The 15,596-nt window shown below is 34.5% G+C and overlaps 1 protein-coding gene across 1 annotated transcript in view; it reads right to left on the bottom strand.

Moving 5' to 3' along the window:
* Positions 1–1,639: 1,639 nt before the first annotated feature.
* The window catches only part of CNTN5 (contactin 5), a 536,456-nt gene continuing 522,499 nt past the window's right edge, over positions 1,640–15,596 (bottom strand). The window contains exons 20-23 of the mRNA XM_042907110.1: positions 15,123–15,309; positions 14,569–14,681; positions 6,410–6,578; positions 1,640–1,743 (exon numbers count right to left, since the gene is read on the bottom strand). Coding sequence (XP_042763044.1) covers positions 1,640–1,743; positions 6,410–6,578; positions 14,569–14,681; positions 15,123–15,309 — 573 coding nt within the window. The remainder of the gene's footprint in view (positions 1,744–6,409; positions 6,579–14,568; positions 14,682–15,122; positions 15,310–15,596) is intronic.

The following is a 15,596-nucleotide window of genomic DNA, read 5'->3' on the forward strand; positions in this document are numbered from 1 at the left end:
CCCCCCCCGCCCAGAGAGAATGAGTAAGCAACTTAAATAGTTGTGCTATGGCTCTGAACCCAATCTTTTAGGATGTTCAAAACAACAATTCCAATATATCCTGATTCTGTAAAGATTAACCTTTAGAGCCAGCAGTGTGAGCTTATTAATGCTTCATTTTGCTTGCTGTTAAGGATGGTACAAACAGAATTAACAGGCTTAGATTTTATAAAAGAAAAGAAACTACTTTTCTTTTATATTAACATCATCTGCAAAACTAGTTTCTTCAAGCTCTTTTTTTGGCATTTGACTTTGCAATAACTATCCCTTCAGGCATCTTCTTGGGTATTAGGTGAACTGTGGCATATTCTTATATCAGTTGGAATTTCTATATGATTATCATCAAGTAGAAAACTTTCACTACAATTTCAAACTCTCTAGGGTCACTTCCATTCAAGGTAACTCCCCAAAATTGCAAATGGGGGTGATTTCCCAAGTAGTGTATGGCTAGTTAGACTAGCTGAGCCCTTATACTGAGGCCATATTTCCACAGCTTAATTCAAAGATCAATTTATTCAAGATGTTCTTTTTAGTTTAGTAGTTGCTAATATTTTATAAGTGGTATTGGATGCATGGAAGTATATTAAAAATAAAAATTTATTTGTTATGCTTGAACCATTTTAATCCACAGACTATCTGTATGCATAATTATTTGCACAACAAATTTTGATTGTCCTTAAAATTGTTGACAATTAGAAGAAAGACCTGGACCTAATTCAACATCTGTTTTGGCAATAGGTAGGGAAATGGGAAAGCTGTGTCCTGTATTCATTTTTTTTTCAAGTTAGCACCTTTGGCAGCATATTAGTGTCTGCCGTTTTTAGTGACCATATTTGTGTGTGTGACTTTAATCTTTTTGTAACTAAAATAAACACTATATTTGCAGCTGGATAACATAGTAATTAATGAAAAACAATAGCACTTAAATTCATTTGGAATCACTTTCTATTTACCTTGCGCTAATGTAAATGGCTTATTCCCTACCCTAATAATTTGCCCTAGGGATGCATATAGAATAGCATATTGACAAATTTTGCTATTTTTCTATGCAGTAACTAATAATTTTTTGAGAAAATTGTTGTGTACTTATCCTATAATGGATCACACAACTGAGTTATTTTTTTTCATTCATCTACCAGTTTGTCAATTGGGGTAGTTAGCCAAAGGAAAAATGATAGTTGCAGAGTCTTCAGCAAACTTTTCATTCTCAGTTTTGTATTTGTGTTTGAAACAGATCTGCTAGAGACCACTTAATTAACAAATGGATGGCACACATTCAGGGTCATCAGATATAAAATCAAATTCCAACATATTAAAAAAGTAAAGAATACATTTGACAGAAATTACTTTTACTTACAAAAAAAATTCATTACATACAATCTGCATATTTTTATTGGACCAAGAACTGTCCTCTCCATTTACAAAATCAAAGAGAAACCTGATGGATAAGTCATATTCCCCCCCAACCTCTTGTAAGTGCACCATGTGCAGTCCCAAAATTTTAAAGCTCATCTCAGGGTCCTGGGTCTCCACTTACACTACACTCTATTCACCGCTATTTTCACGCTAAAGCAAAGCAAAGCAAATTAAGCTGCAGTTTTCACCAAGAGGTTGAGGGAATCATCAATGCCAAGAGTAATGTTACCGATGATGAAGATGGAGAAAGTGTGTGGAGGGTCGATTGAGCACTAGTGATTTTCCCACCTGTGAAAATAGAGAAGCATTAAATGGAGCAAATTATTTTGGTTTTGCTTGAGCTAGGAAAGAATTGTTTTTAGGTATGCAATACTAATGAGTGCAACATGGGTTTGTTTCTAATGAGGGTGTGCTTATAAAATAAAGATTTCCCAAAAATTACATGGAAGGTAGAACTATATATGGAATACTGTGATAAAAGGCTATGTCAAATCAAAAAAAATCTAATCAGGAAATTTAGTGTAATTTTCACCAATGATGTACTGATGGGAAACATCCCAAATTCCAGGTATGAATTATAAAACAATTTCTACAGTACATTGTTCAGAAAAGGGAACAAGAATAATTAGCAAAAGTTTGTGTCAATAAGAATTCCTAATTCAATTACTTCAGTCAATTTTTGAATTTAGTAATAAAATTATTTAATTTATTATACTCATAGCTTATTCATTTATTTAACTGTTTAAGTTGACCAGGCTTAAATTTTAGATTTTCATACCTAACTTGGCAAAGGAGAGCCATCTTTCGTCACTCTTCCCTACATCCAGTAGAAATTCTTCCATCTTGAGACCAAATTATTGTATGCAGTTAATGAATTAGGGGGGTTGGCTGTTAGATTAAACTTACTGATTTGAATTGATTAGTTTGAAGTAGTTTAGGTAATGCCACATAACTAAGCTCCACATAAACTAAATGTTACCCTTAGATTTAACTTTACTAATGGTTCCTCAAGCCAGAAGTCTGAAGTATCATCAACATGATTGATATTTAATGAATGCTTGCTATATGCAATGTGTTGTACTGAGCTCTTTACACATATTATCTTGTTCGATCCTCATGACATACCTATGCAGTAAGTATTGTTTTTATCCCCCTGTTGCAGTTGAGGGAACTGGAGCTTAGATAATAGAACTTGCTTGAAGTCACTGAGCTGGGATTAGTGGAAACAGATGTTCTTATGTATTGTCTCTCTTAAAATAATGACTGGCCTTGACCTTGATTGAGACCTTAATGATAGATTAATAATAAAATAAATGTACCATTCAATTTTTGGAATCATCCTTCTGTCAAGTTATCTTCTCTGGCCAGAGTTGAGTGTTAATGGGATCTGGTTATAATTTTTGTTATGGAAATAGTATCTAATTTTCCCCAGATGTTTACTTAAGAGCTGAAGAATCATTTGTTTGGTAACACACACACACACACACACAAACACACAGCAGCAGCAGCAGCAGCAGCAGCAAATCTTTACTTTGAAAATTTTTACAGCTAAGGTGCTAATGAAACTATTAATCAACATATTAGAGAATGTTACATGTAGTTCAACTTGTACAAAAGAGGTTATTAGGAAGTGCATGGCTACATGTGAGCTATAAGAAAGGCATAAGGAGAAAGCTTCACTGGAGTGGTATGCATGCTTAATAATAAAAGCTGTGAAAATAGTTTTTTCTATTTTTTTTGAGAGTGACTGAGTCCTTGTCAAATCCACTAACATGATACTTTTACAAAAACATCTCACTTTCAGAATGCTAAGTGGAGACTATAGCTCAAATTTCACATAGAATCCACAAAGAAAAAAAACATTATTTTAGTATAGCAAATCAAAACAAAATACAAACAACTACACTGAATTATGTCTTAGTCCCAACTGCAAAATCAATAGCTTTTTCACTTGAGCAAGTCCTTGAACTTCTTGGAGCTTTTGGTTTTTGGAAAATGATAAGAAAGAAACCAATTGTTGCTTATGGGTCTGTGATAGATAATATTATGTTTTCACTTCATTAAAACTCAGAAAATGTGTTACACTAGCCATATCGTTTTAACTAAAACATAAAAGTTGACAATTTGTTTTTCATGGAATAGAAGTTACAGTGCAATGGGAGAATCAAGGTCTTTAATAAGTACTCTCAAACTTGGGGCTGATATTGTCCAGATGACACTTTACACTTTGTCTTCGAGTTGAAAGGAATCTTGGGGATTTGAAGAATAATAAAATACTTAGAAGTTTGTTAAAAGGATAAGATAATATATAGAAAACACCTAGCATAATGCCAAGAATATGATCAAGGGTCAGTAAATGCTCATTGTATTGTTGTTTTTAGAAATTTGAGACTTATGAAGCAAATAAAGAAGAGAGTTGTAATCTTTTTCATTTTGTGGAAATAATCTGTCAAGGTGCTCTTGAAAATTTATACTCACATATGAACAGTTCAATTGTGAACCAATCAGTGTGGAGACATTATTACCTTTCTTCCTCTTGAAACTATACTTTATAAATGAATCATAAAGTGTATTAAGTTTTTGTGGGGCCACAATATATTTAAATTCTTAGGCCTTTTCACCTGAATTTCTGAAAAGTGTCAGATTTCCTATATTTTGTGCTTTTTATTTTTAACATTTCATTTTGAAATAATTTTAGATGTGTCAAAAAGCTATAAAAATAGAACAAAGAATTCATCCAGATTCCTTAAATGTTTGTTTCATCATTGTTGCTTTATTATTTTCTCTATAAATATATACATTTTCCTGAGCCATTTGAAAGTAAGTTGCAGACATGATGTACCTTTCACCCTAAATACTTTAATGCATAGTTCCTAAAAATAAGACATTTTCTTATATAGCCACAGTAGAATTTTTTAAAAGAGGAAATTAATATATATATAATGTAATCTATAGACATTATTCAAATTTTATCAATTGTCCCAATAATATCCTTTATCTCATCTTGTATTTTTAAAATGTTTATTTATTTATTTTGAGAGAAAGAGCGAGAAAGGGAGACAGAGAGAGAGCTGGGGAGGGACAGGGGAAGAGAGAGAGGGAGTGAGAGAATCCCAGGCAGGCTGCACAATCAGCACGAGGCCCAACACAGGGCTGGATCTCACAACGTGTGAGATCATAATCTGAGCCGAAATCAAGAGTTGGACATTAAACCAACTGAGGCACCCAGGTGCCCCTCATCTTGTATTTTTATGTAAGAGTTTACTTATCACATATTATGTCAATGTTTTTTTTTTCCTCAAAGTTTCATTCTAATTATTTTCTTCCCTGTATTTGCCTTCTACCTCATTTATTTTTATTTTTTTTCTACCTCATTTTTTGGCATCAAAAAAATTCATATATAATGCCTTTGTCTTAATCCAAATTGATAAATATGTTGAATACAATGAAGCCACATACAGAGTCCTATAGGATATCACTGGATACCTCCCTTTGGGCTGACAATTCTGCTTGAGAATGATAATAAATAATGTTCATAATTTCCCATTAATTAAATGCACATTACATATTTTTATTCAAGGACTTAATGAAAATTGTCTAATATTTTCTTAATGAGAGATTTGCATACTTTATTAAATCTTTTGTTTCCTTTTTTGACTACATCAATGAAATGGTTATTCATTACCAAATTTGTAAAGTTTTTGTCCTATAATTCCTTTGCTGATGTAATAATGATGGTAGTGGTAAAGAGGTAAAGATATGTGGCCTTGGAGACAACCATACCTGGGTCCAAATCCTGGTTCTTCCACTTAGATCTTAGGCAAGTTACTTAAAATTTCTCTGTAAAATATGAATAATGCCATCTACTTCATATAATTGTTACTAAGACTGAATAAGATGATGTATTTAAAGGACTTATGATCGTGCCTAACACATAATAAAGGCTCAGTAAAAGCTGGAAATTATTAATATTGTTAATAATAACAATGAGTCACAAATAAATTCTGGAAATCTAGTGTACAGTTAATAATACTGTAGTACATACTTGAAAGTTGCTAAGGGAGTAAAGTTTAAATGTTCTCACTACAAAAAGAAATGGCAGTTATATGAGGCGATGAAGGTGTTAGATAATGCTATGGTGGTAATAAATTTGCAATGTATAAGTGTATCAAATCAACAAGTTGTATACCTTAAACCTACAAAATTTTATGTATGAGTTATATCTCAGTAAAGCTGACAAAGCAATACAAAAATAGACACAATAGAATTTACAATTTATTTTGAAATCAATAAACATGATCAAAGTTTAATTTTAAGAAGAATTTCCTTTAAACTTTCCTGTACCTCATTCTCCATTATCTAATGATAAAGGTGACCAAGATAATAGAAAAATTAGTATGTTAAAATAGTGCAATGGCAGTTTAAAAGCAATATTGCAGGGGCACCTAGGTGGCTCAGTCAGTTAAGTCCCAGGTCATGATCTCACGGTTCGCGAGTTAAAGCCCTGTGTTGTGCTCTGTGCTGATCTGCGCTGACAGCTCGGAGCCTAGACCCTGCTTCAGATTCTGTCTCTCCCCTCTCTCTGCCCCTCCTCTGCTCATGCTCATGCTCATACTCTGTCTTTGTCTCTGTCTCTCTCTCAAAAATAAACATTTAAAAAAATATTGCAAAGCTGAAATAGCCAGCAAGGTGCTGCTTGAGACCATGATAGGCAAGGAAATTTCACAAATGAGCACATTCTAATGAAAAGATCAACCCCTTTCTAGATTTGTAGAAATTCTGCACTTATGGACATACTGCCATGGTTTGTATTAATTGGAGGATGGTATGGAAATCAGAGTGAGAAATGAGACCCTTCATGTGAACCATGCAATTCATCATATTAATTTTGGTGAGGCTTACACTATTTGTTGGTAGTCATCAAATTAAGCCTATTATGTCAATCAAAACATACCTGAATAGGATGGCACCCTGATTTGGGAACTAGCCGTTCCATCCCCTCCTTCACTGTATGCTCGAACTTCAATAATATAGACTCCAGCATCAGGGAGTGGTACTACTGCTTGAGGTTTCTGTGTTTCAATAACTTGACTGTTGCTGTGCCCCTCTTGCCTGTAAAAAACCTGGAAATAATAACAGAGGTTTAAACATTTGCTATTCAGTTGAGGATTCCAAATGTTTATTGACTGACTACTGTATGTCACATTTTGAGCAGAGGGAGCTTACATCTTTGACAGATATGTAAGCAAATGAAATGCATGTGCTATGTGCAGCACTGGAAGTGTAAAAAGATGCTATGAAAATATAGAAGAGAGAATTTAATTCTGTCTGTGGGTTAGGAAACACGTTTTAGAGGAGGAGATGCCTGAACTAAGTATGTGAAGATAAATAGAGTTTACCAGTTGGAGAAAAGGATGAGAATTCTAGGAAAAGATAAGAGAAGATTAAAAAATACACCCAAGCAGTACAAAACCATAGCATTAGGTATGGAATAAACAGAAGATACATGGAGATGGTGATATTGAGACTAGGGCAGTAGGTAGTGAGGGGGCATATCACTAAAAGTCTTTTACTCTTGGTTATTGAAATGGATAGTATCCCGAGTGAGTACTCACAGCTGTCCTCTTCAATTGAAAGGACTAAAGTGATAATTTCTTAAACGCATCAATAATAAATCCTTAACAATGTAAGAAATGGCTGGAAGTTAACATTTTAGTGTTTTTACTTTTATTTTTGTTGTTTGCCTTTCTGTGAACTGGCATTTGGAAACTTTGGCCAGTAGAGGGAAGGCTTTTTCAACACCTGTCCGTGGTACTAGAATAGAACATGTATTCATGGAAGTTTCAGAATTACAAATTAGGACATAGAATTATCCCATGTTTACATATTAGAAAGCAAAGAACACAGGAGTTATGCAATTTATACAAGATCAGGTGGCTAGTTAGGGAAAATATTGCATTGGAAGGTTAGTGTTCTGATGATCAGTTAAGAGCTGTTTCAGAGCTATATTATATTGTATCTACTTACAGATCCCAATTCAAAACAATCTCCCACAAACAAAACAAAGCAAAACAAAACAAAACAAAACAAAACAAAACACAATCTCCATATTCCTGTCTGGGCAAATTTGGGCAAGTTACTAATCTTTCTAAACCTCGAGTGACTCTAGTATATAATAAAGATAATAATTTTTCTTTCATGGCTTTGTTAGGAGAATGAAATGGGAGAATGCATATAAAATGCCCATCATAGGACCTGGTGCATGGTAAGCTTAATAAGAGAAAGCTACTTCTGTTGCCATTATTGTTCTTTGTCAGTGGTCAGTATTTCAATTGCATCATAAAAGATGGACTGTCTTAGGAAGTTAGACAAAAAATTTATACTTTTTTTCCTTCTAAAAATATGTTTTGCACTTGAACCAATGTACATAGAGGGGAATAAACTTTAGCAGAACAATATTGATATATATTGAAGTCTGCCTGCATCTGATTCTCCCCTTTGCATTCTGGTAATATATGGTCCCTCAATTTCATTTTCTTTATCTTTCACAGATTTAAGTTTACTTCAGGGTTTTAGGAGAGAAGTAACTTCTCTTGAAAAGTATATAACCTGTGCAATAATTGTATGTACTGAAATACTTATAGGGAAGGAAGTCATAGCCTTAGCGTAGCTTCAGAATGATAGGAGTATCATCAAATATTTATTGGGCATATCATGTGGGCCAGGAACAGTGCTATGTATTGGAGATTCATAAGAGAACAAGACCACATCGTTCCTGCTCTCATGGCACTTACATGCAGATATCAATGCAATGAAGTGTGATATATACTGCAATAGGAACTGTGTTTAGTGAGATAGCAATGCACAGCATGGGTACTTGGTCAAGAATTGAGGAATCAGAAACATTTCTCAGAGCATGCCCATAGCAGGTTCTTTCGGCTTAAAAAATTATAATTGTGTCAGAATTTAGGTTTCTCATTTTGACTGTAGCAGTGTAATAAATTAGAATTCTAATCATCCACATGAGGTAATTAGAAAGCAAATTTATGGCAATGAGAAAGTATGTAAATTGGTGGGGATTGGCAGGGGAGTGACTGTTTTAGAGGACATTCTTGTTATGGTTCAATAAATTACAATTCTTATGACAAAGAAAAATGCAGCTAGTAATGCATATCTAATGCTTCTGTAAAATCCAGAGTTGAAAAAAAATTTGTGGATCAGTTGAGATTTAGAAACAAAAGGTAAACGCAGGAAAAATGTCAGTTAATGGTAGCAAAAGGAGTTTGAAATTAAATGTGGCTTTTACCAATACATCCAGGGAGATGTGATGCTATGAGCCAGTAAGTGGGTATACTAAGTGAAAAGATACATTAAATTAATGGTTAGTCTTAGATACTTTAGAGAATCTTGGCTCATTTTAAAATCCTGATTTAGAAAAGATGAATTAGAATGAGGAATGTGTGAGTTAGCTAAGGAGTTAAGTCAAGGCTAAGTCAAGACATGTCAGAAATAGTTATTGACAATAAGGAGGCCAGAGAATACTTTGCGAATCTGGACATTTACAGAATGGCAGTTACCATGGCAGCTATCTTTAGGCATAAAGGAAAGTGTATTTTCAAGACTATTCTCAAATTCTCCTTAACAGCTGGGAGGAGTGAGTTATTCAAAGAGGTAATTCTAAACAAAAAAAAAAAAATTAAAGCTGTACTGCTATTCTGAAAGGCATTATCTGGAAATGGCTAGTCCATATGTCTGATGCTAACAGAATAATGTCATGAGTATGCTTACAGATATAACAATAAATTTTGCTGGTTTTACTATAAGTGCCCCCTGAGAAGGATGGATCCAATTAAAAGGAAGGCCTATTCAGCAGCTGAGCATCTTGGGAATAGTCAATGGGGACAGCTGCTCTTCATAATAGAGGGCAAGGAATCTGAAGCTCTAGTGGAAAGAGGAGGGTGGGGACAAGTCAGCAAAATGGTAGAAGCAAGATGAAAAAAGTTGGGAAGCACAAGTCCCAGTAAGAAGCCACTGACTGGAGTATAGCCAGATGCACTTTTAAGAACAGGACTTCCTATGGACAATTTTCAGATCCTTGCATCTAAGGTGTGCTTTTCACTCTGCACTGCTCCCGCCAACATTTATATCAAGTCTGCTTTGTACATGCATATATTTAATAATATATGTCATTTCTGTTTTCATTTTAAAAATATTTTATAATGAAAAATTTCAAGCATAATTACATGTAACATAATTAATTACATAAATACATGAATTATATATGAGTCTTTTTAAATTTTGGGGTATCACAAGAAAGAGCCTGTGTCCATACATAGGGTGAATATAACATGAAGGAACAACTGCAAGATACCGGAAATTAGTGAGACTAGAATGATCATAGACATTAAGTCCCCTGAGAAGCTGGATAAATATAGAGGTTGGCTTCCTGGATAAATATAGAGGTGGGCTTCAGAATTCTGTAGGGTGTGGAATAAAATATCAATCCAAGTGTATATATATCTCAGGAGTCTGGAAGGCCCTGCTGTCTAAGTTAGATAAATAAATATAAACTTCTGTTTATATTGATGGATCACATAATAACATGTAAACTTTGAGCCTGATTTTCCGTTACTCTCTTTGGCTCTGTAAATAGGCAGAAAGTAGAGGTGATGGGGGGAGATGTACAGAAAAGTAGTTGTATATCTAGGAAAGGATGTAGATGTAGATGTAGACTAGAAAAATAAGACCTTATTTTTTTTTGGATGTAGCCTGAGGTCCTTGTCCTGAATTCCTTCTGAACTGCTTGCATTATTTTCTGAGTATATAAAAGTTTCTTTTGCTGGGGAAGGTAATATTTGCACAAGTGAAAGTATAGCTCCTCGGGATTTGATAATTATTTTCCCTTTCACTTGAACTTAAATCTATGTGAGAAGAATAAAGTGGAGATAAGATGGTTGTTTTACTTTATAATCTTGGTAAGCTTCTTTCAGAATATAAAGAAAAAGTTCCTCCATGCTCAAGATTATTAAGGAGAATTATGGCTGAATATGCTTTACACCACAGCTTTGTTATTGGTATTGGTGTTTCTTTAGGAATGCCAGTAACAGATATGCCCAAATTAGTAAGGACTCTACATATAGACCTCACACTAGAGGAATTACAAAAATGAAATTTTCTTCTTTGAAAAGAATTTATTTGGGAAAAATACATTAAATTAGAAAAAAAATATTTGAAATTTTTGCTCCATTTTATTATTATTAAATAATTATTATTAAATAATATATATAATATATAATTATTAAATAATATATTAATAATATAGGTTACTATTTATGAATTTGAAAATGTAAAGACAAGAAAATAAAATAATAATAATTGACCTGAAGAAGTCCTAAATACACAAATAAATGCCCAAATTTGATTCAACTTTTCAAATGGACAGTTATTTTATATGAGTGACATTATTTTGTAGCCATATCTGGAATTGCCCAATTTTCTTCTGGTTCTTCAAGCTTGTATTTCTCTTAGTTTTAAATGAAAAACTGTGATGTCTTGAAACTATTACTGTCAAATCTGGGCTTGTTAAACAAAATCTCAGGAAGTTCAGGATCTCTTGGATGATCTCAAAAATGCAGTAAGAAATTTCACAGCTAGGTAATACTTCATATTTATCTGAATGGATTTAATTCTAATGTGTCACCTCTGACACAATCATATGGGTTGATTCTATCCTTCTTCCACTACATTCTTGGTCAAGTTCCCAATAAGATTTATGAGGAGGAGACCTCCTTTTTCTTAACACCTTGCACAAAATGTCTCATATAATTTTCTGTTAATGTATTAGCCTCATATATATATATTGACACTTCAATTCTGAAGTTAAGTAAACAAGCCAGATACATGCTTCTTAGAAAATGGATTAGTCAAATTCCACTATTTTAACTTATTATTATTTTATTATGCTATCTTTGTGGTTTGTTTTCAAAGAATGAGTTAAATCTCGTATATAGTATCCTAACTATAAGTAAAAAAAAAATTGAGTATATTACTTATGGGTCAAGTCTGGAGAACAAATCTATTTTTCTCCATTTTTATCATCTTTCAATAATTTTCAAAATCCAGAAAACTTTGAGCTAAAGACCTTTATGAATTCATCTACTTTACACTGGACTTAATACAAAAGGTAGAATATGTAATCTTTGCATTTTAAATCTAAGCATTGACTCCAAGTTGTCACAGGCTGAAACTTACGTATGTAGATAACGATGTACATTTCTAGTGATGTCTTTTGCTTATAAAAGTAAAGTAACTTAGCAAAGATAAGGAGCAAAAATAAATTTACTTCTCTTTTTGATATTGGAATTAATGGTGGAAGCTTTCTCTTACCCTGTTTAGCAGGAAGTCCTCTGCCTCAAATTACCTTCTGGATAGGGAAGTAGTGTGCTGACTTGTCCCTACTTTAGTTAGTCTTTGTGACTGCCATACACTAATTAGGTGGCCCACTATTGTACTGGCATTCTTGGTCTAGAGGTTAGGTCATTCTTGGTTTGGCAGTAATTTGTGGGGATGTAGTAGGAATCAAAGAGATCATTTTCCTCTGAGTTTCATGCTCAGCCTTGGCCATTCCACACTTGTGTGAACCTCCCTGCAGGGGCACAGCTCTTTAGCTGCAGTGCAGATCTTGTCTGGGCTAGAGAAGTTTTCCTCAGAGTCATACTCAGAAAAGGGGGCTACAAGCTTGTGTTCTCTGGGTTACATCGTTTAGTTTAAATTTGCAGCTATTCTTTTTTGTTAATGTTTTATTTATTTATTTATTTATTTATTTATTTATTTATTTATAAAGAGAGTGCAAGCAGGAGAGGAGCAGAGAGAGAGAGGGAGACACAGACTCTGAAGAAGGCCCCAGGATCTGAGGTGTCAGCACAGAGCCCTATGCGGGCTCGAACCCAGAAACTGTGAGATCACCACCTGAACTGAAGTCCTATGCTTACAGACTAAGCCACCCAGGTGTGCCTACTGTTTCTCTTTGTTTAATGTTTATTTATTTTTGAGAGGTGGAGAGAGAGAGGGAGAGAGAGAGAGAGAGGCAGAGAGAGAGGGAGACAGAGGATCCGAAGAGCATCTATGCTGAAGTAGAGATTCTGATGCAGGCCTTGAACTCATGAACCATGAGATCATGACCTGAGCCGAAGTCAGACCCTAAACTGACTGAGCCACCCAGGAGTCCCTGTGCCTGCATCAGGAGGAGATTTCAGCCAGAGCTACCTGCTCTGTGAAAACTGGACTTTCCCAGGAGAATCCAGGCTCTGCATTAAGTTGCAGGCATCAGCCTAAACTGTTCTTTCCCTCATGGGGCCCTTAGTGACATTTCTGCCAATAAGTCTCTCATTGGGGATTATCCTGTCGGTCAGAAATTCTAAAAATGTTTAGTTGCAAAAGAACAGGCTTTGAGGTTTCACTCCATTTGTTATCAACAGACTCCTCTCTTAGGGAGCAGCTGTTTCTTCTCAAGGACATAAGAAAGTATAACTATTTCAAGGAAATAAAAGAAAGAAAAATCCTCTGTCAATGTGTACCTACTTGTCATTAACTTACACACCTAAGATGGAACAAGCTAGTGATTCTTCCCCCAACAAGAAGGTATTCTAGGGTGACTTGTACTGTCTTCCTGTAGACAGAACTGGCAAGCATTTTTCAAAGATCAGTTCCTTTTGTTAAAATTTCACCTAACCGGATATTCTCCTCCAAAAATTAGAATAAATAGTAGCTATTTTTAAGTAAGCACATTCTATATGCTAACAGCTATGTACTATTTTACATAAATTATCTTATTTAACCCTTAAAACAATCCTGTGTGCTATATATTATTTTATTTTTATTTTGCGATTTTGAAGTTAAGAAAATGAGACCCAGAGAGATCAAGCAACTTGCTCAGAGTAACACAAAAGTAACAAAAGTCTGTCTGACTCAGAAGCTAGTGTTATTTTCCCACTATACCTAACAAATGCAAGTCCATGCTGGAAAAACACACATCTGATATACACTCATAAGTAATTGCATACTATACTTCTAGCTGGATTAAAATAATAGCTCACCTGCCCTCCCCCAAAAGATCAAATTCAATATCTCTGAGAATGAGAATAGATTTCAGTGTGTGTGGTTGAGTAATGAAAGTGTCTGCAATCCACATTAATTACAGTCTGTAAGAAATAATATAATGTGTATCTTAAAATATGTTAATGGGACTTACTTACCTTAAAAAATATATTCCATTTATAACTTCTTCAGTTGTTAGTTTCAGAGTTTTAGCACTTTATATATAAAATACTGTGTTACCCTTTCTGATGATTGAAAAGCCACATTAATGATGATTTTCAGTCTAAATATTATCATTAAAATGCTTAAAGTTTATTATGTAAATAATACTCAACTAATGATTCTATATGGAGTTTAAGACAATCATCGAATCTGATGAAAAAAGAATTTTAAATTCAGCCAATTCAATACATAGACCACATATATATTTTAAAATTAGAGAAAAAGTTGTTTTTCTTTTTTTTTTCAAAGTTGTTTTTCAAAAACGAACTAAATGTTTTTATATTCCCAGCCCTCTTGCTGGTACATTGCAGGATGACTGTATGTGAAATGTTGTGTCTATTTTGGAGCTTGCTGCCTCTCCACGGACTCTTTCTTAACCCAGAGTGCTGGCCTTAGCATTTCTTCTTTTTTCTGCTAATAGAGTCTTTCCACTCAAATTAAGTCATCCAGTCTTTGTTATCTGCCAGAAAAGTTTGTCTACTGGGAAAGAATTCCAGGACTCTGCCCAAGTTTTGCTGGCCCTCACATGTGCTTCATGGAGCCATCTTCATCCTGTGTTCAAATTGTTGCTGCTTTTCCTACTTCTTCCCTTCCTACATCTTTTCAGTTGAAACTGATTTTGACTGCCTTGGCTTTCCCATTGGAGGGAGACTTTTTCCTACATTATAGGTAGAAAATTATTGGCAAAAAAACAGGTATGCTAATGGGTCTTTTTATGCCTTATTAACTGTACATCCTCGTAATAACAGTTTTTGAGCTGAATATCTATACCAGAGAGTGAAGAAGCACACTGACCTTGTAGCCCATGACTTCAGATTCGTTGGCTAATGGTCTGACAGGTTCCCAGCCAAGAGAAAGTTGAGAACCTTGCTGTTCCCACCTGAGATTGCTAGGTGCTTGACTAGGGGCTGCAAAATAAAAAGTGAAAGTGAACTGATAAGGAGTCTTAAATACATTTCTTCACTTAAATCTTTGTATTTCAGTCTTTTCTTGTGTTTAGTAGTTGGCTGACACCATAGGCTTCTTTCCAGCTGGAGTCAGATAAGGAAGGTTTTTGCTCCAGGAGTGTCATTTTAATGGCTACTCTACTGAGCTTTTGAACCAGAATCCTTTTATCTTCTTTCTGTGTCAAAATTGCTTGGCCTTGTTTCACAGGAAGATAACCTTTATCTACTGTGAATACAAAATGTTTTGAGCTAGATTTGGAATTCAGATCTAAGCATTGAAGCAAGACTAAGAATCAAAACTCCCCTTTAGCTCTCCTTATTATGTATCTCACATGGCTTTCAGAAATGCTAACAGATATATCCCCTTTTGTCTGAAACAAACAAAAAGCCCAGGTCACTTACGGGATTTCTTGGTGGTTGCACTCACTTCACTACTAGGTGGCCCATATCCAGCACCATTATAAGCCCTCACTCTGAAGTGATATAAAGTATTTCCTTCTAATCCTGTTAGAATGACAGATGACTCATTTCCTCTAGTTTTGACTGTTTCTGCTGCATCTTCTTGTTCCATGTCTTTCCGATAACCAACCTGTCAACAAATTATTACAGGACAGATTAACTTTGAAGTTTCTCCTATGATTGTGATTGTTTGATTTTTTCTTTTTTGATGTTTTCTTAAAACATTAACAGGTGTTACTAATGAGGCAAAAATCAGTCTTAGTCATTGCCTGATCTGTGTCTGTGTGCATCTTAGCAGTACTCAACAGAGCCACAAAAGGTGCTATCTTCTAGCTTGGTAGCATGAATTGCTTGGAAAGAGCCAAAAACACATCCTGACATTAAGGAAAAATTATTCAGAGAAACTGAAGAAGTGCT

This window comes from Panthera leo, chromosome D1 (assembly GCF_018350215.1).
Source record: "Panthera leo isolate Ple1 chromosome D1, P.leo_Ple1_pat1.1, whole genome shotgun sequence".
NCBI classification, from domain to species: Eukaryota; Metazoa; Chordata; class Mammalia; order Carnivora; family Felidae; genus Panthera; species Panthera leo.